Source organism: Thermobia domestica, chromosome 6 (genome assembly GCF_964235325.1).
Source record: "Thermobia domestica chromosome 6, izTheDome1.hap1.1, whole genome shotgun sequence".
NCBI classification, from domain to species: domain Eukaryota; kingdom Metazoa; phylum Arthropoda; class Insecta; order Zygentoma; family Lepismatidae; genus Thermobia; species Thermobia domestica.
The window spans coordinates 147,848,427-147,872,671 of record NC_137459.1 but is presented as its reverse complement, the minus strand read 5'-3'; the positions used below and the strand labels follow the sequence as shown (position 1 = coordinate 147,872,671).

Sequence of the window (24,245 nt, the reverse complement as noted above, 5' to 3'; positions counted from 1 at the left end):
ATAAATAAATAAAAAATTAAAACCTAAGAATCTGTGTGTTAGTTAAAAACAAGAGATATCTATGCGTAATATGGGTGTTGGACATAAGCTCACCGGCATAAAGCTCACCGACCAGGGTTGCCAATGAACAATCAACATTTAGTACTAGATTAGAGAGCGGAAAATCACTAAATGTTAACACCATATTATATATATATATGGAGAGGAAGAAAATCTGAATTACCTTTGTCAAACTGTAATGGCTCGATACTATTCCTACTCCCTAGTGTCCCGTAAAATTTCCAGTATCCAGAACAGGACAGTGGGGGGGGGGAAATCGAAAAGACTTCGGGCGAATAATTCATTGGCGGCTATCGAGAAGAGTCACACTGCTAATTATAATTTTATTGCTACAAGCTAAGAAAAGAAAGCTTATCCCATGCGCTAATTCCTTATAATGCATACAAGAATAAATACATTATGTATTTCTTCCCTTAGCTTAGCGATAAAATTTAAACATTTACCATGTAACCTCCCTTAAGAGCCGCTTTTGGATTACTTGAGTTAACTTTACATCTGTAGCTCTTAGTACAGTAATACTGTTATTACATACTACATAGAAGCAAATCATTTGGAATACATTGAACAATTAGCACAAATGTGACTTTTAATGACTTCTCAAAGTTAAGAATTAAATACATAAGTCTATCAAGTGAATATAAAGCCTGCCTACCTGCAGAAGGCAAATCCATTTTTTTTTTTTTTTAATGAAAGAAAACTGAAAGTTCTGGGAAATCAGTATGAATATTATGAACAATGAGAAAACCTACGAAGGATTCGCACTCCACAAGATACCGAACGAAATTTCTAACTAAACTAATATAAAACTCCAACGAACAGTTTTGAAAATGTACGTATATGTATTGTTTATCTTACTTTGTAAAAGTGTACCAAACAGCGGCGGTTAGCATTATTGACCTTTCTGTTTATTGATGTCTTTCCTAGAAACCTAAATTAGTTTACTCATTAGCACAAGAAGAAAGTACAAGTGCCCAGACTTCAAATCCCATGTGCCAAAAATTTTCTCGTGAGAAATTAGTGAGGTTAAAAATTATACGGATAATACGAAAAGATAGGACAAATTTAGAGTGCTTGTACGTGACAATATCAAAAGGTTAATGCTCAACAAGTGAATCACAGATGGATCTTTCGTCAGTACTGTGCTTATTTGCTGGTACATTTTATCAATACGTATATTAGTATGGTTTCCTCATTCTTTAGACTCATTGGGAAACAAGAAAAGTGAATGATACGGCCTGCGCCTAAGTACGTGACAAAGCGTAGAAGCAGAGAATTATTATTTCTCTACTTACTTCAGAAAACTACCTGCTCACGATAAGTAACTCACAATCTCATCCCATATCGGCGAACATAAAGAGGAATACGGCCAAAAATACTCTGTTTACACCTGGTCATTTCAGGGCAAGGGTTACTCTCAGAGTGGAATAAAAGATTCAGAACCAAAACACATTTTTCCTTGTTATTTCGAAAATCATTTCCTTGTCATTTATCTGCATGAGAAATGAAACGCCAAAAATCACTAGATTGTGCAGATTTACGGGAAGTACGTACTAGATCACTAGTTCAATAATAAAATCACTAAATCTAGTACGAAATCACTAAAAGTGGCATCTCTGTCACCGACAGTCTCATATTACAGGGATGGACAAAAGCTCACCGATAGCAAACATAAGTTTCCTTGAAGGACTTGTAATAAAATTCACCGAATATTGAAATTCAGATGTTAGTTACTTCCTAAACAGAAAATGGAGCTACTATCTTATATGACTTATCTATCAGGTATAATAATAATAATAATAATAATAATAATAATAATAATAATAATAAGGACGTTGCGGAGTTGCGTTGTATTCAACGTGGGCAGATCTTGAGGAACTTGTAATAAAATGCCCTGGATATTAAAATCTAGCTTTTGACTACAATTACAAATAGGCCAAATAACTCGGTAGAAAGTAGAGCTACTAATGTCGTATAGCAGTTATTGGGCGACAGTAAGCCTAATTTTGGCCCTGGAAATTTTCGAACCAAATTTTTCTTATAAGCCTGACAATTCATCAACTGCATTAAAATAATTTCATGATAAGGCATGAGTACTTACATAATAGAATTTGTTTGCTAACAGGACTGGTGATTTTTTTTTTTTTTTTTTTTTTTTTTTACGAAATCATCATACTCAGATATATTTAGGCTTTGCTTCTTTGTGCTGCCGTCGTGCTTGCAGACAAACACTCAAACAAGTTTCTTTCTTATTTACTAACACTAAGCTTTTTTTTGTTTATAAGTTGTTTTGATCTTAGTAAATAAGAAAGAGATTCATTTAATGAGTATTGGTCTGCAAGTGTGATGACAGCCTTAAGACTTGAACTCTGCAACACTCTTAATATTTTAATCTGATGTCTGATAACTTCTATATGACGTTAGTCATATAGCCTATTTTCTATTGAGAAACTAGGCCTACTAGTAGTCAAAGCCCAGATTTAAATATCAGGAGCATTTTATTTCAAGTTCCTCAAAGTCCGCCCACGTTTAATACATTAAACCCTGCAACATTTTTATTATTTTATTTTTATATCTGACAACTGATATATAGCATTAATAGCTCTATTTTCTACTGAATTAGGCCTACTGCTAGTCAAAGTCTAGATTATAATACCTCTTTATACTCATCATATACCCGCGAGCCCAATTAAGGCAAGTGAGCGTGAGCCCGGGTGAGCGCAAGTCTATTGGAGAGAAGTAAGTGCGAGCCCAGTTGGGAGAAGTGATCGCAAGTCCAGTTGAGACAAGTGAGCGCGAACCTGGATGAGTGCAAGCCCAGTGGACAGAAGTGAGTGCGAACCCAGTTGGGAGAAGTGATCGCGAGCGCGAGTGCGAGCCCAGTCGAGAGAGATGAGCGCGAGCCCAGATAAGATTAGTGAGTGCGAGCGCGAGTGAGTGCGAGCCCAGTCCAGAGAGATGAGCGCGAGCCCGAGTGAGTGCGAGCTCAGTTGAGAGAAGTAAGCGCGAGCCCGAGCGAGCCCAGTGGAAAATGACCACCTTTGGTGAGGACTAAGAGAGCGCTTTTTTCTAACACCGGAAGGAGAATGAGAAGTGGAAGGCCGAGAAATAACAGCTGAATATGAAAAGGAAGCGGAGGTAGGGATAGAGGACGGAGTAAAGCTAGAATTGGCAAGAGAGGACGAAGTAGAATGGGGAAGTGGATCTCCCTTTAAGGAGCGTTGTGCAGGGGTCGTGGTTAAATAGCTTCGTTTGGCATCGGTATAGGATAGATGTTCTGTAGCCATCAGAGTATTAATTTGAATTTGTATAAGGCGTTCAGGATACTGAGGGAAGGTAGCCACGTGGTCACCAGCACAGTGCTTGCATTTGGGAGGTGCAGAACAGGAGGAAGAGGGGTGGCCGGGTAGGCCGCACCTAACACAAGATTGTTTACCACGGCAGGCCTGCTTAAAATGGCCGTAAAAAGGCAGTTAGTACATTGCTTTAGTCTCGGAATATATGTTTCAATGGGAAGGTGAAAATAGAAAAGGTTGCAATGGTAGGGGAGAGTGTTGGCATCAAAAGTGACTACGATTGTTCCGGTGGGGATGGAAGAATCCGTAACAGAAGGTGGAGAATGGGAGGTAAAGAAGAGTCAGAGGTAGGGGGAACTGTAGAAGCATCAGACGAAGAACGTTTACGAAACATACGGCGAACATGTAAGATGGGAGCGCTACTGCGTAACACAGTGGAGTTCATCGTCCGTTAAGGACGGATCGACTCCTCGTAAGATACCCTGACATCAAACGGCGTAATTCGGAATGTAAGCACGCCAATTATGTGCCGCTAATAAAGGATGTTGTAGGAAATCGTTGGCTGCTTTGCCAGTGCGAAAAAAAAAACTTTAAACCCTGAGGGCCAAGAGTGCGAATATCGGTTACATCTGTGAGATTGTTATTATATAAGAGTCGACCTAGTTTCATGGGATGTTGTTTGCTCAAAGCAGACGTGGAGGACACGTGGACGACATAAGGTCCTAGATGGTGATTTTTATAGCTGTTATTGATAGTATGTGCATAGGGCACATTTGATACATGAGAATTAGAATTAGTAGACGATGAAGTATCCATATTAGTTGATTGGAGCACGTGTCCGTCAGAGGAGGCTGCCATATTTGGCAGCGACGAAAGAGGAAAAATAAATTTTAAAAAAACTTGCACTAATGCACCACACACTTAGTAAATAAAAGGAAGAGAACACTACACAAGTCAAATACACTATAATGCGAGAACAACGAAACTAAATAGCACTCGAAATCGGCTGTAGACCTAGCACAGAAGTACACTCAGTCGAAGCTAACAGGAAACTCCTAGAAACTGCTTCTATTTCTTCCAAGTCAGAATCCAAATAAGGACAGCAGAAAATTTCAACCTGAACTAGGAGCAAGTTACTTCTCACACGATCGTTAAGTAAAGTCGTGAATTTTAGATCGTGAATCGCAGCCTTACTTCAGTCCCGTCTGAGACAGGCTTAAGCATGCCCTAGTCTAAAACGTTGTGCATTGTCTTCTGATTAGTAATCACGTTATTTTGGGTCTACTGTAGTAACTACCTACACCATTATTTTTAGTCTCGTACTTTATTGGCATCATCACTTACTGGACTGGATTTTGATAGACCAATTTTATTCCAGAGCTGGATAGAATTATGGTATTTATGATGAAAAATTCCATGTCAACACTGTAGCATAAGCACCAGCGAATAATTCCAAAACGGAAGCATGTTTTCTGTTCTAAATGAACCTGATATTTGGACTAAGCAAAAGTAAATACATTTTTTAAAAATGCGCGGTTTTCAATTTTTGAGATATCACTATCAGATAACAGACCTACAAGATGTTAACATCCATAAAGGACCAAACAGCCTGTAGTTAAATATGGGCCCAGTTACAAACCACGCCCCAGTCTTCAACAATGGAAAGGGTCCAACTGACCAACAAAATGAAAAAGGGCCAGGGTCTCAACTGCTCAATGTAATGAAAGAAGGGTCTGAACTGCCCAATGTAATGAAAGACTGACGAACATTATGAAAAAGGACCCAGGGTCCCAACTACTCAACATAATGAAAGAGCCCATGCCCCAAGTACTCAAATGAAAGAAGGGTTCCAGGCACAATCAGCTTCCAATAATAAAATACCATAGTGAAAGATGTGCCTAGCCACAAGTCAAGTAACAAAACGGTCCTATTTGAAAAGTTAACTTACTGATGGAAGAGGGGGTGTTGATAGCCAGTGATCCACCGAATTATTTAGCTTTCTTGTTTTAGCTTTTCTCTGTTTATTTTTTTCCTGAGAGGGCCTAGGCTGCGAAAGCGGCCCTGGCCAATCTGCCCCTGCATTTTTTTAAATGTATTCAATCAGAATTATTTTATCATCTGTGTAACTTGATAAAACAACGGCATAACTGGAACAAATAAGCAGGAAGTATAAGGCTAGGTTTACACGGAGGCATTTCTCGTAGCAGATGTGCTGCCAAAAATATCGTATAATATTCTATGGCATCAAAAGTATATGGTGCATTTACACCAAGGATAAGATATTTTATAACATCCTTGATTTACACGGTAGCATTTTGATAACCATCTTGTCATGACGTAGGAAACAAATCACTGGAGAAGAGCGCAATTATGGCTAAGAAACTAAAGCGTGAGGTACCCAAAGCTATAGCACTTGTAATAACAGTTCTCGCCGGTTATATTAAAAAAACGAAAACCACAAAGAAGTGTGTGAGCAAAAAGCATCCCTACTCCAACTCATTTTTCTTTACTACAATTCAATTTCCCCACACAAAACAAAGATCATGGATGTTTGGCACAAAATCTTTCGCTTCCTTTAAACATACCACGGCGCTGCAATCGGACCAGAAATGCTGCTACAAAAAAAAAAAAAAAAAAAAAAAAAAAAAAAAAAAAAAAAAAAAAAAGCAGGTTCTATCGACAAGAAATGCCATGGCATGGGAAATGCTATAGCGCTTGCTACTTTACACGGTAGGATATCGATGATACGATCTTTGCTACGAGAAATGCTTGCGTCTAAAACTAGCTTTAAAAATGTCTCGTTAAATACCAAAGATTATGAAAGTAAAACAACTACGAGAAATGTATGTGCTTTATTTTATTTTGTGTTCTTGTCATTGAGTATAGAGCATTACAAAATAATCATATTTTAAACTTAATGGGCCGTATGCAGAGTCATTTTGACGCGTGATTAGTGCCATACTAAAGAGTTTGACTAACGTAAGGTTCCTGTAGTAGTAAGGCTTTTAGTATGATGTTAATCTTACTTCAAAACGACTCTGCATAAGGCGAAATTAACTTTAATTACCTATTCGGAAGTTGACCACAAAAGCCAATTACTTTGGGCTTGCAGTATATATTGGAAGCCACAGAATGACGCATACTAGTGCAGATTTTACTAGTATGTAATACCAGCTCTCAATATCAATGGACTTATGATTATCTACTTTGTCTCAACTTTCTTTTCAATCACTGAAATAGTAGCCTTCCAAACAAATTGATGGATAACTTTTGTAATTGCTGTTCATAACGGTCTTACAAATCATACTTTTTATGTCTACATCTTAAATTTTCTACAGAATTAACTAATATGCGTAAAACCCACCCAATAATATTTATTTTACCAATGAAGGGATAATTTCACAGTCTTATATTGAAAAGCACAAGAACTGAAAAACATTTAATATATCTATTATATTTATAGTTATCAAATGAATTTTCCAAATGTTTCTTTTGTTTCATAAGTACTGGAATCTACAATTAAATTCAAACGTTATCGCAATTAAGTAATACAAGGAAAAGTTACAATCACATTTCGAAAGATTTTCTATGAATTAAATGCTCCTTAAATTTAAAAACAAATTGCACTTAAACATGACAACGGCCTTACAACAAATATAACACAGTACTTTTAAATGAGAAGACCCAACCGCCATGCCATCAGGCCCGTATTTAGTTAAGTGTTATTCTGTGCTCGAATACAAGGCAGCAAACTTTTGGATTTTTTAAGATTCACAATAAAGTAATATTTCAAACTAGCAATCTGCTGAGTCCCACGCAAGCACGAGAAAATGTATTAATGTGTTTAATTCGCTCGAATTACAGTAGTTACTACTGAGCTAGCTTATCAGATTATTTTTAAAATGTGATTCTCTCCTACCCCCACCCCAAGGGATGAGAATAACTTAAACATCATAAAAACCGTGTAACTTTAATTATGTCTGACTGTAGGGGTCAAACTTCTGACAACTGTTCAAACGCGTCAGGTTCAACATGCCTGGCTTGCAGGCTAGAATCAAAGCTTTTAATATTCCCTGTGCTGCACATTCAGCAAATTTAAGTGATTTTCGAGCAGTAAAGTGTTGTCAGGAGCAGCAGTAAGGTTTTTCGACTTCTTGCAGAGTATATTTACATTTTCTCTAGTTCGACACAGAGATGGGATTTGCTTTTATCATTCTTTGGTCTACAGAGCTTAACATTAAAATCATTAAGTCAATCTCGTTGGTTTGGAAGAGAAGAAGCATGTGAAAGTCTAAATTTGGTTTGGACAGCTGTATTCAAGGCTCAATGTCATTTTCCGAAGATGTCACCCCAAAAATGTTTGCACCGAAAAAAAGCTAGAGGATTACTTAAGTCAAACTAACACGGCATTACGTCTAGCCTTCGGGTTGCCATATTCCAACAGTTTGGGAAAACAATGGAAAAGCTACAAGCAGAAGATATGGATGTGTATGCTGCCAAAATCGTTGATTGGTTATCTTGAATGAATTAGGGAGCTGTATTCCAAATACAAATCCGAAGCTGTGGAAAAGGTAAATGGGACACTAAATCAAACATCAGAACCTAACTTGATCCCAACTAAAAGGAAGAAGGAAAAGAAATTATTTTTTGATCAGCCTGACACACTGATGAGAGTGATGAGGAAAGTGGTTATTTATCTACGCATGAAAATAAAGGATCAAAAGAAATACTGTTAAATGAAAAAAGGCTCAAGTTTTTATTCCGTAATCAACACATTAACGGAAAATTTGACGAAAATTATCTGTGTACACAAATTTTGCGTCTAGGTTTCAAGAAAAATATTAAAGAAGTGATAAACAAGCAAGGTAAAAAGGTAGAAAATTCCTGAACTTCTCAAACTTTGAACAAAATGTTAGTTGAAAGAAACTTACAAGAAGTTTATCCGAATATTTGTTTTGCGCTGAAAATTTATAATTGCACGGCCGTGACCAACTGTTCATCTGAGGGGTCGAGTGAAGAACTGTATGTGGTCAAGCCAAACGCAAGAACGACTAGTAAATGCAGCACTTCTATGTGATGAGTCGGATATACCTTAACAGGTTGTTTTGACGGAATAATTAATGACTGTGCTCACAGTCAAAAAAGACGAAAACCGTTTTTGTGTAAGCTGATAAATGAGTTTCTCTTGTGCGTGTGCAAGTAACCTTAAATCCGATAAAACAATGCAGACACGAGAAAAACAGTTTCTTTGCAAACACTTTGGGAAGAGCTTTTTATTCGAGTAACCTAAAGACATGAGAAAACGAGTTGAGTTGATTTTGAGTTGAACGTCCCGTTCAGCAGCGAGGCTATATGAGACGTTGACCTACTAATTAACGTGGAATCCGAACCACATGAATTCCCACCGGGAATCGAACCCGGGTCTCCCACGCCAAAGGCGCGTATGCTAACCGCTTAGCCACGAAGGAGCTTACATGAGAAAAAGAATACAGGAGGAAGGCAATTCTTTGCAAATACTTTGAGAAGGGATATTTTTATTCGCGTAGTCTAAAATATTAGAAAACGCATATAGGAAGAGAACTTTTTTTGCAAATACTTTGGAGAGAGATTTTATTCTGCTAACCTAAAACATGAGAAAACGCATACAGGAAAAGAAGTTTCTTTGAAAATACTTTGGGAAAAGTTTTCTTTATTCGAGACACCTAAAAGCATGAGAAATCGCGTACAGGATAAAAAAAAATAACATAAGAAAACGCATACACGAAAAAACAATTTTTTATTGCAAATATTTTTAAATATCTTATTGCATTTTTTTATTATTCAAGTAATGTAAAACGTGAGAAAAGAAAAAGAAAAAAGAAGAAAACAGTTGTTTTTTTAAATACATCGGGGAGAATTTTTTATTATTATTTGAGTAATCCAGCAACATGAGAATACGCATAGTTTTTTTTTTTTTTTCAAATACTTTGGGAAGTATTTTTATAATTCAAGTACCTAGAACATGAGAAAAGAAAATGCATACAGGAGAGAAAGTTTATTTGCAACTACTTTGGAAAGATTTTCTCTTATTTGTTCGAGTAGCTTAAAATCGTATCAACGAATCCACGCTCATTATGTAAACAGTAATGTAACTAAGGGAGGGCAAACGGGGCTCATGTCCTTAGCGCCGGATTGGGGCACAAAACGGCAAATATTTATTTTAACTATAAAGCAAGGAAAGGAGTTTTAGCAAACTAAAGATCATAAAAAATTACATCAGAAATTGAACAGGACAACGATTCACCCACTTTAGGATCATATTCATAGAGCGTAAGTTAGCTTCAAAACTATCTTTGAGGACATTCTAAAATCCTTTGCAGCAAAAACAGACCGCAAAGTTAAATTTTAATTCCAGATTTTTGTTTTCATTTAACTTACGTCGATTTAATAAATTTGCAAAATGTCCGAGTGTAATACTCGACACACCAGCTTGACTGTCATAATATTATACTCTAAAGCAACAGACTGTTGATTCATTCTACACATGCACATCCCGATGTAATTCAAAACATTGTAATCCGCAGTTGTTATAATAAGACTACAAGAATACGTCAAGCATGCTACTCTCAAAGTATTTGGAAATCAAATACTAATTACTTTGGTGTTTTAATTTTGAGGTAACATTTAGATTATGTACAGCAATTTTGAAATCAAGCTTTACCATTTGAAGAAAAATGGAATAGGAAAAGTACTCTGTGATGTCAATATCAGGTGTAGTCTGGAAGCGTTTTGGTTTGGTTGGTCAAGGGGAGAGGGCGCTAATGCGAGTTGTTGCGAGAGTATTTAGAGAATGTTCCACAATTAATGAATGGTTTAGCTCGTTCCTTGTAAGCAAGGAGTAGTAGTGGGTTTGATTCCCGGTGGGGACACAAGTGGTTCGGATCCCAAGTTAAGCTATAGGTCCCGTCCTTAGTACATCATCATCATCTCATGAAAGGCAATAACAAACTACAATGGGTTCACCTTACCCAGGGACTTTCGGGTCGAACAACCATCTTCAGGCAGAACACCACATCATAATTATCATTGAGAGAATTAGTCCATTCACATTGTACGTTTTGTAATTTGTAATACCTAAACTGGTATTCAACAAAAGCTAGTATGTTTGCAAAATCACGGCTCGTTTCCTTGTTTGAGACTAGTTTGTGCGGGGGGGGGGGGGGGGGCAAATTATTTACAGCATAGAGGCACACAATATATAAATACGGGCCTGCATGCCATTCCTTGCTTTTATGAGCCATACAAGAACATATCACATAATATGAAAGAGAACTTATACTTATAAAATAAGTGACCTAAAATGGTTGATGACAATGACAAATGTTTAATACTAATTATCTATACAATTATTATATAAAAAGAGTAAAAGGACCTACTCAACAACGTCCAGACAATACTATTGTAGCTAGGAATGTAAACTTTGGAGAATACTGCCTGTGATGAAAGCATGATGATTTTTTTAATACATAGCCTAAAGACAATGGAAAGATTCGCTTAAGTTGATGCGAAATTCGGTATATACAAACTTCATTAAAACAAGTTGGCGTTTTTAAACATTCCGCTCCTACAGAAGGAAAATGAGGAGGATTTCTATCATATTCAAATTCCCAACATTATATTCCTAAAATTCTCAATGTCAGTATGCATTAAATTGGATATTTGCGGTTCGGTGTATAAAATCTTCATTAATGATAAGGGACAGAGTGCTTCAGCATTTCTGAAAAATTCCTTCTGAAGGGAATAAGGGGACAATTCTGATGGTATTAAAATTCGTAACATGACGAATGTTAGAATGTGTTAAAGTTTGAAATATGAAATCCAGTAAATCCAGTAATAAATTCTTAACTATAACGAGTGTTCCCGAGTTTTCGAAAATTCCGTTTCTGAAAGGGAGGCAAGGGCCAATTTCTACGACAGAAAATTTCCGGTTTTATATTCATTAAATCTTATATATATTTGTAAGGATGAATTAGCGACACCTACTACTCAACCAAACACTCAAGAGAGAAAAATAACACAATCAAATCTCTGGTTATTAATTGAGCAACTACTACTGTTACTGAGTACTCTTCAGTTGGTTAACAAATATGCATTTATATACACATGTTAATAGTCTTTCATCTTGCTACATCATTCGAAGCATTTCACATAGTGTTGTTTTGGTCTACAGTATTGTAAATAATACATTTCATACGCAGACCACTTAAAGCAGCAACGAAACAATACAGAAAACACAGGTACTCAGGGCAGCAGATTAAAATTACAGACTACAAATCGTACAATATTATTGTACATTACGCTAAGAATACGTTCTATACGTAACAAATGTTCTGTGCTATTCCAAAATAAACATTACATTTTTAATGATGATAAAAATTACATTTTACCTCTTACGCAGCCACCGGAACTAAAATTAGGTCTTTTCTTTATATTATTCCAGCACTTAATACTGAAGGTACATAAATAAGTACAAGATATCTTTCCAATACGCCTTTATTAATTTAATCTTCCTTTCATTGTAGGAAATGTTTAGATATTCGACAGGAATGGAAGTCTTCCTTCACTCTATTTAACAATTAATATATCCGCAAAAAGTACTAGAAAAGGAATTTCAGATTTGAATATATAATCCTGCTTATGTTCACCATACATGTTTTCATCATTTCCCTTTCTAATTTTTTACATATTTAAATTGAAACTCCAAAAGTAATATACTATTACTTGGTTCAACACCTATCAACCTGATTACATAGTGAATTTGAGTACTGCTCATAGTTTTTCAAGTTTAATGCTGGTAAAATGTAGGTACGGAAATCCTTTCTACAGAAGTTGTTTATCGACAAAATTCATTTCTTGTATTTGTGATGAGCAAATAGTTTAAAACCAATCTTATAAATACAATTTATACTTAAACACATCTTGTACGTTCTTTAAAGCAGCACTATTTTATCACTAATAGTATTTCTTTTCTTCTTGCATAAGAATTTCTTCGCATGGTATTCAAGGCTTTCGTTTCTTCCACATGCCGTTTTATTTATATTATTAAAGTCAACAAATTAACAACCAACTATGATGTTTAAGATGTGAAATTACACACTAAGCCTCAACTTAAAAACTTAAGTACAGGTATATCATTTTATCATAAAACTCTCCAAAGTAAAATACGCTTACGTTTCACAAATACATTTACAAAATCATCTGCATTTTGTATGTAATATACAGATTACATATGCATAACACACATAACAAAAAAAAAAAAAAAAGTTTCAAAACAATCACTCAAACCCTAGTTACAGATTTTTAAAAATGAAAACTAGTAAATATATAAGAATACATATTTTAAATTAAATCGGCGATTGTTAAAAGAGGATATGTGCCAACAATCACAATATCAAATCTTCCATTGACTGAGATGGCGCCTCAATTTACTTACATCATTTTGAGCATTAATGAACATACAAATTACCAAGTTTGCACTGTGAGTTGTGTATTGAGCTTAAAACATATTGCGAAAAAACATTTCTATATAATTAATACGATTTGTAATGGAGAAAGATATCTACTTATTTTGAAGTAAGAGATTCATACTTTCACAACATAGAATTGCAAAAAACATCTCACATTTCATCGTTATCAACACTGACAATTAAGTTTCTGTGAATTATTTTGTTGTACTTTATACAAGAATAAAACTATAAAAAAAACTCATTAGAGAGACCCATAATTCATTATAGCACCTTCAAAGTTAATAAATCAACTTGACTCTTCTTGGTAAATCCGGGCCTTCAGAAAAAATGTGGTGTTCATATTTAGAACACGCCCCAAATATTAAGATTTGTGCCCTTAAAGTCAAGCTATCCTTTCAAAAGCAAGCACACATGAGATTCTTACAAATAATAATAATGTAGTGTAATATTCAAATTAGCAGTGACTTTGCTTTAAAATTTACCATTTTTCATGTCAGCAATAATCAAGCAGGCTCTGTAATTCATTTTACTTTCCACATCGAGTACAGATTGAATTAAGAATACATTTATACAATATATTAGCTTTAAAGAAAATTTTACCAATATTCTGTACCAATCTTCGTAGGGGGCTTGCATCCGAACATTAACACATGAAGTTATCATATTTGTGCTCCAAATTACCAAGCAAGTTACAGCAGTTGATTATATACAGATATATATACAACGAAGGTTGAAGTCATTTGTTGTCTCTTACACCGTGTGGAAGAAATCAGAACTACGAAACAATAACATTTCTAGATACTATATATATATTACAATGAGCATTCTCCGTGTTTTATAATATTCTACATACAAGTAATGTAAAGTTTATTTGCTTGTACAAAATATTTGACTATTCTTACATAAAAATTGCTATTAGAAAGGTAAGTTACACATTTTTACACAGCAATACATATCGACTATGTATCTTTTAAGTAACCAATTACATGCGAATGACATGTTAGCACAAGTTATCGCGATGAATACTAGTTGACTAGACATGTAACCTCCATTACTTAACGCGTCCAGTAATTTATATGGCAGTAACCTTTCAGTAGTAAAATAATTACCACATATTGGATAATATCGAAACCAAATAAGAACGTTACTGGAATCAATATACATTCACAGCAGAAAAACTGAACTGTTTATATCAGAAACTCCCAAAGTTGGCAAACTCGCCTTACAAGAATAACAAATAAAAATAATAAAGTATTTCTGTAAATTTGATGATTCGCACTTTGTTATTTTAAAAAATATAATAAAGAACAGTTATCACTCATGCCTCTTTTAGGCCTATAAAATACTGCTTTTCAGTAAAGTAGTTTATTTTCTGAGATCAATAATGTTTGAAGATTCTGAAATAAACGGTTTAATTAAATTTAACAGTAAATGGTTGCAATGGAGGGCCTACAAAATTGAGTAGAAGTATATATATTCTTATGTGTCGACACTACACGATAACTAAATATTCTTTAGTCTCATAACACACACTTCGAAAATCCAATTATTACTAAATGAAACGCAAAAAATAACCCATTCTCTTACCATTATAATACGAACAAGGGGCTTACCACTTAGAAGACGAGAATGGTGCTACTATCCCGCATGGTATTACAATCCATTTTGGATAGCGTAAAGGTGGCATGGTTAGTGCCATTGTTCACATCTTCAAATACAGCGATCTCAAGCGCATTCGAATTTTCACTCAAAAGGCAAATCCTGGAACGTTACCTTAGAGTAGGTATCGGAAGTGATTTGGAAGTGGTATTTCCGTCATAAATTTTCAAGATACTAGAAGTCAAATTATTCGCTAGTCCTTATCTTTTGAAGTCTGTAAAATTTGATGTCGTATACCGGTCGATAAAGCGATAATCCTTCAGAAGTCCATATATATTTAAAAGAGACACATAATCAGCATTGTTTCTCTCGTAAGTGTAGTTTTTGCAAATATGGAGCAGCAAAATTTATAAGCTGTACAAAGCTATAAGTAATCTACTCTAAATTCTGAGGCTGGAAGTTTCAAAATGGAAGACAAAATTACCAGCATATGCCAAGAACAACAGTGTATTAATAAAAATGTTCAAGCTCAACCTTTTAGAAGCAAAGATATTATCGAAGCTAGATTGTTAGTCACCAGACCAAACTTAAAAAAGATTAATATTTTCAGCAGCAAGACAGTCACGTGGTGCAGTCCGCAGCAAAAAACCTGCAACATGAGCATATAAGTTTATTGTGAAACTACGCCTAACAACGCAGGGAATCAACATAGCGTCTAAGTTGGCATGAATCACGCCAGAAGAAACCTCGGCGTCGTCCCCTGCACACTTATTTTGGATCAAAAGACTTCGTCGTTTCACAATAAACTTACATGCTCATGCACCTTAGTAGCATTGATAGTGAATTATAGAAACGGATATCAGAAAGGTCAAACCGAAGAAGTTAGCCAAGGTTCATAGTACATCGTATTTTCTTAATTTTATAACATAATACTTATAATTATGGTATCTAAAATACGAATACTCAGCAGTTTATCAAAAGTTTCAAGTAGAGTATATTTGTACTGTATAGAAACTAGACACTACGACAAACCAGCCAAAACTACTCGATACATTCGAAATGTGAGAATGAAGAAAATACACCAGATAGGAAGAAAGAAAGAAAGAAAAAAGACGTTAGTAAATGTTGGTAAGAAATTAACAATACTGGAGACAGTTAAAAAATGTAAAGTTTTTAAGAAGAAATTTTATTAAGATTTAAGTACACGGCTTAGTAGAAAGTATGAGGAATGGTAAAAAAGAAAGATTGAAAGTGATGATTGATATTAAAGAATATAATTCTAAAGTCAAAACTATTAGATTGCCACAGGACAAACCTGGGTGGAAGATTCTTCATTTTCCTATTAGTGGTGGCAGAATACTTATAACACGACAACGACAATGATATTAATAATAATAATAATAATAATAATAATAATAATAATAATAATAATAATAATAATAATAATAATAATAATAATAATAAGTGCTGATCTTAACCCCAAAAATTCATTTGACTAGAACAAGTTTTACATTTTCGAATATTCTTAACATTTTTATTTGTTAACCTTAAATGATAGTTTTATATTACTAAAACTAAGCTTCATCTCAGTTACCTACTGCACTATCACTGAAATGCCCAGGTAAGGCTATTTTTCTCTATCATAAATAACTATATATAACTTCAATCTACAATCTTAAGAATTAGTGTAAGGTTTTGGTTAATACTAACTTCATCTAAATAAATTCTTTCTCAAAGAAACTCAAATTACTTCGAATGATCATACGATTTTGTACTCTACGAAAGACATACTGTCTACATATAATACTTAAAAATGGAAGCAACTATTGGAAGATCACAAGTAGGCCAAATGTGTTTTCATATTTGAAAAGGAACTACATATATAAATCTTGTGAAAGCACTACACTAAAGAAGTTTTGAAATTAGTTGGATATGCGAATTTCAAATACTACTATTCAGAATTACCGTACAATTTCCAGACTATTTCCTTTGACTCAGCAATTTACATCACATGCCCTACAGCATTCAAAATAATTACAATATCAATTCAATTTTGGAAAACCTGATGTTTCCACTCATTAAACATATTTTCTTTTTTCTCTCTAATTTCTCTTAATCTAAATTAGATATTTCAGTTATAACACGGCCATAGATGAAATATTTGTCTATTCTGTAACACTGCGTTCCGTAACAGAAAGTAGGTGACTCTCAATCATTTTTCTAAGTTCTGTGGAAGAGTGCTAATTATACTCCATCATCAATACGAATAAAGGTACCACAATCAGTGATTTATAGCTGAATAATAAATTTAAAAAAATAATAAAAGAGCAAAATAATGACGGAATCTAAGTAGGCGACTCCAGATTATCCGTTTTATCAATTTATCAGTGATTCATTTTGATTCTTAGAAAAAGATGTACAATAAATAAATAAATAAATAAATAAATAATCTTGCTATGCCGAAGACATTTAAAATTTAATAGTGTCAAAATGTGAACTACGCTTTGCAGTAGTAAGGTACAATATTCCATTACATTTGCACGAGGTAGAGAGGGGTTCATGTCTAAAATTTAAGGCGCTCTGGTGGGAAGAAATGTTTCAAAAACGGCACAGAAGCATTATAGACTACTTTTGTCAATACGATCATTCATTAAGAACAATAATAACATATCCTTTTACGAGTACGTAATACTGTACTATATAGTATGTGGCTCAAAAATTGATGAGTCATATCACAACTAATGCATTCCATTATCAATAATGTCAATATATACATCCTCTAGGTATAATTAAAACAAAAACATATTTTCAGGTTACTTGTATTGGACTATTATCCGCCAGGTTTCTACAGATGTCTCAGTCTTGATTTCTTTGCTGAGATTTTTTTTCCTCCTCATCTTCTAGCTGACCACACCTCTCCTTTATTGTTTAGTTTTGATATTTTTTTTTCTATTATTACAATTTGATAAACTCTACTTCCCTCGTGAAGTGCCTATGCACATGAGCTGCTTCAAACCATTTGCGAAACTCACACATGCTCTAGCCACTAAATCAGCGGGCACAACTCGGTGCTCCTCGAAAACAGTAAGCTATTTTCTCTAGCAATTTATGTTTGTTTAATTCCAGCTGCATTATCGAATTTTGTTCATGAATGTTCTCTTATGTCTTGATTTGTTAACAGAGAGTGGACTTTCACGGTAGCATTACCAGGCAATAAAATAAAGCTAATTTTCATTACTTTCAACAAATCTTTCTCTTCTAGTATTGTTGAAGAAATACGGATTTTTTTTCTGGGGATTTCGCCCCCAAATTCCCGCATTTGCTTGGCCTACAGCCTCACATCTCATGCTGGTACTGCAGCCATCGCATTTTGAGAATATGGGTATTACTCTTTACGAAAACTTTTAATCCCTTTCCCTCTTTGAATACACATTTCAAAATGAAATGATAAAAACTCATGTACCTCAAGCGTTAACTATGTTAAAAAAAAAACCTGACCTAACCCTTTTTCCTTACGTTATAAGGATTTTTTTTGTTAAATATGAAACATGTCTTAGTTATTTAAAATTAAAAGCCTAAATACCAGTTTTCATGTCTCTAACCTTAAAGGGTTCTGAGATTTTTTTTTTTTTTTTTTTTTTTTTTACAATAAGTGTAACATCACTATTTTTTCTTCCCTTCTAGGGAAAATATCAAAAACAAGAAAACACGTGTCTATTTTAAATGGGAAACTTATATAGCAAATTTCATCAGAGATTCAGAGATACAAATATATCATAATAATTCCTCCGCTCCCTCCCCCTTCCCAAACAAATTTCCAGAAATCCTTCCATAATGGTACCTTACATCACAAGTCCTATGCCACGTCAAAATTTCAAGTTTCCAGTTTAAGCAGTTTGGACTGAACGTTGATCAGTTACTCTGTCAGGACGACTTCTTGCTTTTTTGGCTTTCTCTGCTATATCGTCACTTCTCTGGTTGTTAATATACATCACTTCCAACAACACCTCAAACTCACTTTAATATTACTTTAATGCACTGGCGCAAATCCCGGGGGGATGAGGGGAACATGCCCCTCCAATCTTGGAACTGGGGGACTGTTCCTCCAATAATCAGATTTGAAATGTGTTTTTTTGGGGGAGAAATGTGATTATTTGTGTCCAATTGCCACAAAGGAAAGTGAGATGAAATTGATGTCCCCCCAAAATAAGCCTCAAATCTGCCCGCCTCCCAATGTTGAAGACAACTCTGCTCCACTGATCCTCCACAGCATTGTTTTTTTAACTTCATAGATATTTTGAACATCACAAAAAAAAAAAAAAAAAAAAAAGGTCTTACCCGTGCCCCCCAATGTTGAAGACAGATTTGCGCCGCTGCTTCAATGTCTCTTTAACTGCTGTTGGATCTAGTGAAGATAATCCAAGCACACTCTTCCAACAGGTCCATAATCATTAGGATAATTAACTCTCAACATTCGAGAAGAAATTTCATCTTTCCTTGCCACTATATTTGGCTTCATATAACAGCTGCCCACATTCAGTGTCAGTATAACTATTTCTGGTGAGTTTATATATATATATATATAAAATTAACTTCAGAAGTTGTTGCTGCACTTCAATGAATAACTAATTAATGGTCGAACCAAATAATAAAGATCTTCAGGAAAAAAAGATAACAATCTTGAACACTAATGATAATGAAATGCTTCACATTATTTAGAAGACACCCTGAAAATGCAATTTATCCTTAAATGAACCTTTGACAGTATTCCTAAAATTTGTAGTGGTTTATTATTACAATGTTTTGCTTCTTAAAGATTTCTTTTTAAATGCAATTCCACATTACCACAGCTCTCACACAACCTTTGGAATTTTCAAGCCATCTAACAGTACAGAATAAGCGGGAAAACTTTTCTTCCTGTAAGATCCGTGTACATTTCTCGATAAATCTGTGAGTAAAAACCTGGATAATATGAAAATAAAGAGAAAATTTTACAAACTGATGTAAATATCCCAACCTGCAGCCGATTCACTAGTTTTTGTGGAAGCATGTACTCCATGTAGTCCACAACTTTCCAGGCTAACAATCATTTTCTGTACTATACATCATTTTGAGATTTGAGAAATATCCGTCTCCTCGCTTTCCTTGCCAAATTTCATTTCATTCATTTTCTGTTATCCTTTCCAGGTCTGTTCAAACTCTGTCCGTGTTTTCTGGTGCTAGGCCCTGAAAATCTAGTGTATCTATATAATCATGTTTCTTAAAAAATGCAGCATTAACAGTATGTGATTGTCGCTGACATATCCTCAGCAAAGTAAGTTTCCCGACTTTTGAAGCTCGTGTCAGTTATCACTGTATTAAACTCTCGAAACTGGTACTACTTGTACTTCAATAGAAGACAATCTTGTCCCTCTAATGACTCTCCAGTTGGCACTTTCCTCTGATACGTGTAGTTACGTGTTAAATTTCACATGGGGACCATCTGTAACCTATAAGGAATTTGGTTGGAAGTCAAATTGAATGAAGTGTTTCTCTCACGAAAAGGTAAAAAGAAAAAAGCTCTATAATCTTTAATATGTACGCACGACAGTTCTTTGTTCCACGTTCATGTAAGATGCAATCCCATATACGAGCTTCTATGGATATCAAACCAGATGAGCTCCCACTAAGAATATAATCCGAGTTTCCCAAGCCAAAGACGCGCAAGCTAACTATACAGCCACGAGGGAGCTTATCAGATGGATGTATAAGTAAGTACATATACTGGATGTATATATATACTGGATGGATATATATATTACATATCATATACACACACACTGTATGAATAATAAATATTTCTCCTGGCGTAAGAATACAGTACTTCCTACCTTACATTAGAATTGTGATATACTTTATAAAAATTGGTTATATCAAATATAAACTGACGTAACAATTTAGCTATTAGGCATATTTCAGAGCCAGCATTTTGCTCTCTTAACACAAATACGAACACGAACTCGTAACATTGAAATTGGAAAATTCTTAACCATAAATCCAAACAAAAAAAAAAAAAAGTACTGGTGAAAATCAGAATATTATCACAAAACCATATTTGATTATAAATATTGAAAGAAACAGGTACAATATTTATTTCATACAATATAGTTAGAAAACTGGAATTTTTCTTGAACACTCTAAGTGAACTGTTTAATCGATCGGAGTCTCATCATTCTTCATAAATTGCAGGAAATACAGGATGTTTGGAAGGGTTTTAACAAACGTTGAGGAAGACAATTCAAATCTACGCTTTCAGACAGTGTAATGACGCAAGCCGTCGAGAACCTTCCCTCTATATGTGGATTCTACAACGTCTACCACAGTCTCACAATATGTAACCCAGGACGATCTTTGAATGACTAAAGACCTAGTAAACCAACAGATTTCCAGGATTTGCCTTGGCATACCAATGTTAATTATTTCGATTTTACCGTCCCTTCCTGCACTCATGAGCCATGAGACTTATACCTACAGTTCAACATTGGATATGAACACTCAACGGGCATAGAATCCCAGTCTTCTTTGATAAAGGCTCGAGTGCTCGATTTTTCTGTAACAAAGCTCCCTTGGATACATCAGATGATAGGTAAGATCAACCTGGCATTTTATGTTTCCCTTCCTGAAAATGTAATTACCAAAGAAAGACAGTCCCCAAAAATTTAATAGAAAAGCTACTTGTAATAGGTAAAGTACAAATGAGAAACAAATAAAACATGAAATAAGTACTAAGAAGGGAGTGAATCGTAATTCACAGAAAATTCTCAAAATACATTATTGGAATACGAGATATGCTTCAAGATTCAAATAAGATAATAAGCTCTCATTAACTCAAATTATGAGAGGGTGTAAATATACACCAAAATAACTACCTCATGATTAATATTGCACTCCAATTCACCATTTCTTTCTTTCTTTTTTTAATAATTTAAATATCACTGCCTTTTCTACCAACTTATACCCCCCTCCATACGATTTTGTTACGTTACAAACATCAATATCTGTAAAATACACAAATATATCATTACATGATTAAGAGTACTTCCATAATCAATGAGATTCACAAATATACATATAATTACAAATAAGATTTCAACAATAACTGGGTCATAAATAGCGATATATATATATATATATACAATTAACTTACAATTTAATATCATTCAAAAGGCAAGAAGTAAAAGTATATAATCTTCGGACTAGTAAAATATTACAAATATTCTGTCAGATCCCGAACATAAAAATCAGAACACACAGTATTGCTATTAAAAACAAATAAATAAACAATTTTAAAATCTAAAAACAAAAATTTCGGTGCAGGAAAGATTGGTGTACGAAAAATAAGTGCGCGGAAATTTTAGTGTATGGATATTTCAGTGCAAATAATAAAAGTAGTATTTCTCAGTTGTAAGTTTCCTTTAGATAAAATTCAACGATTAAAAGCAATATAGTTTAAAATGTTGATCCTATTTATTAAAACATAACACAGTAATGAAAAATAAAGTTCCAGTTGCTGGGGCAAGGGCACCTAATGGATTCTTTTTTTATATCATCGGTTTCGCCAACATTCGTTAAATTATATTAACGATAGTTTGCCTAACAATTCTGCAAAATATTAAAACAATATTTAGGCTGACTGAGTGATCTCATTATGACCAGCGAAAAGAAACGTTGGTAGAATGGTTAATTCTCTTCATAAGGCACTACATAGTAGTTAACGACATGGAAACCATAACAATAGTTGGTGAAATCGACAGTAAATTCACAAAAAATAGTTTGTGATATAGAAAATGGATACTCGTAACTGCGTTTTCTTATTTTTAAGTGCTTACATTCGCAACAAAGGTTAGTACACGTCCAACTATATCCTAAAACAGTATCACTCACAGAAATACTGGTGGTCACCTAGATTTCCTCAATCAAGATTTCCTGACACCGAAATATACTTACGAGATTTACGTGCACTGGAACAAAGAAATATCTTTGAAAAACTAATATGTATTCTTCTTTTAAAATATGCTACTGTAAATAAAAAATATCCTTTGTACTCTTCAATTATATAGTAAAAGAGAAAGCGGTACTGATCCATCAAACTTTTGAAATCTAACAGATCTATTACCAGGTCAGTAGTTTATTTTAAATGAACAGGCAGGGCAAGCAATTTGCAATATACACGGAGCAATATACACTAACGCTAGGCAACTAGTTTGCTAATTAAACTGAATATTACTTATTTACAATGCAGTATCACACTTCGACTAACACCCACGTATATAATGGCAAAAGCTCCATTCTTTTCACTGTATACTGCAAGTCGCTTAAGCCATCCGTTTCAAACCGTTCTTTTCCAGTTTTTAAATTAGCAAATCTATTCTCACTTGGTAATTCCTTGGTATGAGATAACATAAAATACCTAGCAACGCTGGGTGCAAAACGACATACTTTGTAACCCTTTCGTTCTATGCGATTGTAAAAATCATCGTCTTCACCGCCCCATCCGAAGAAAACGTTTGAAAATCCATTCACGCTTTTGAACTGGTCTCTTAAAATAGCAACAGCACCTCCAAACAAATTACTGTATGGAAGATTGTAACGAAACGTATTTAAACTAGAAGACATATGCCGTGGTTGATGAGTACAGGCATACATGTTCGTTAATTTTTGTGGTATCAAATCCACATCATGGAAGATAAAACAATGGAAGGGAAATGTTTTGGAAGCTTCAACAAAACCTATATTTAAAAGCTTTGCACGATTGAAAGGTAATTTTGGCACCTGTTCAACTACAAATATTCTATAATTTAACAACTGCCCCTGTAAAAATGGATGCATGTAAGCTAGAAATATCCTTAAATGAAACTCGCGGTCTCTGAACGGAATGATTATAGCTACCTGATGTTGCGAAATACAATCTTCTGGTTCCCAAACACCACCTCTTTTAACATTTTTTTCTATAGCTAATTGTAACAAATCTTCTGGAGTCACAGATTGATTTACATATTGCATTGATGTATCCAAATTTTGTGGCATAATAGAACATAACTTGCGACTTCCTTTTATTTTATTTTCTGTAACATCAGGAGAAGGCTCAAGCTCATATATAATATCTTCCAAAGGTATATATGAGTAATGGGAAGCAAAGCGTCCGGGATGAACGCAATAGCTAAATAAAAAGACAACAAATAAAACAAGACCACATTTTATAGCTATTTCTTTGGTTGTTATTGCAGCTAAGTTATACTTAGCTAGCATACGTCCCAGGCTATTTGCAAAAAAACTGTATAAGCATGTGCAATTATGCAGCATACTAAAAAGCATATTTTACAATATGCATCAATAGAAGCATTACCTACAAAAATTTACAATACTTTTTACATGTGACATGATTATAAAATTACGGTACTTCATCTGGCGTGGCTACATATTATGTTGCGTCAAAAACCTGCTTTATAGAAGTATCCATAGAGCTGCCCGATCTCCCATAAATGTCCACTTACTATTTGTGCTGAAATGAAAAAATCAAAATCATAAAACTTAATGATAGTAACATATGATTAAACACTATACGACAAAGACATTCCATTCCCACAAACAGTTACAATAAAAGTACTTTCTTTCACTATATGCCCGCTGACTTGTTCCTTCTGTCCCTTCTTGTAATTAATATTATAAGTGTGTTTTTTTTTCACACAATTTACATATCCGGGGCTTTAATCGTAATTTTACTGACCATATTCAAGATTTTGAAGTT

General features: G+C 34.4%; 1 protein-coding gene across 4 annotated transcripts in view; it reads right to left on the bottom strand.

The window, feature by feature from the left end:
* Window positions 1–6,369: 6,369 nt before the first annotated feature.
* The window catches only part of LOC145688257 (beta1,4-N-acetylgalactosaminyltransferase B-like), a 114,317-nt gene continuing 96,441 nt past the window's right edge, over window positions 6,370–24,245 (bottom strand). For all 4 annotated transcript variants that reach the window (XM_081762221.1, XM_081762220.1, XM_081762222.1 and 1 more), the window contains exon 3: window positions 6,370–23,999. In XM_081762221.1, coding sequence (XP_081618347.1) covers window positions 22,742–23,812 — 1,071 coding nt within the window. In that variant the 5' untranslated portion in view covers window positions 23,813–23,999 and the 3' untranslated portion in view covers window positions 6,370–22,741. The remainder of the gene's footprint in view (window positions 24,000–24,245) is intronic.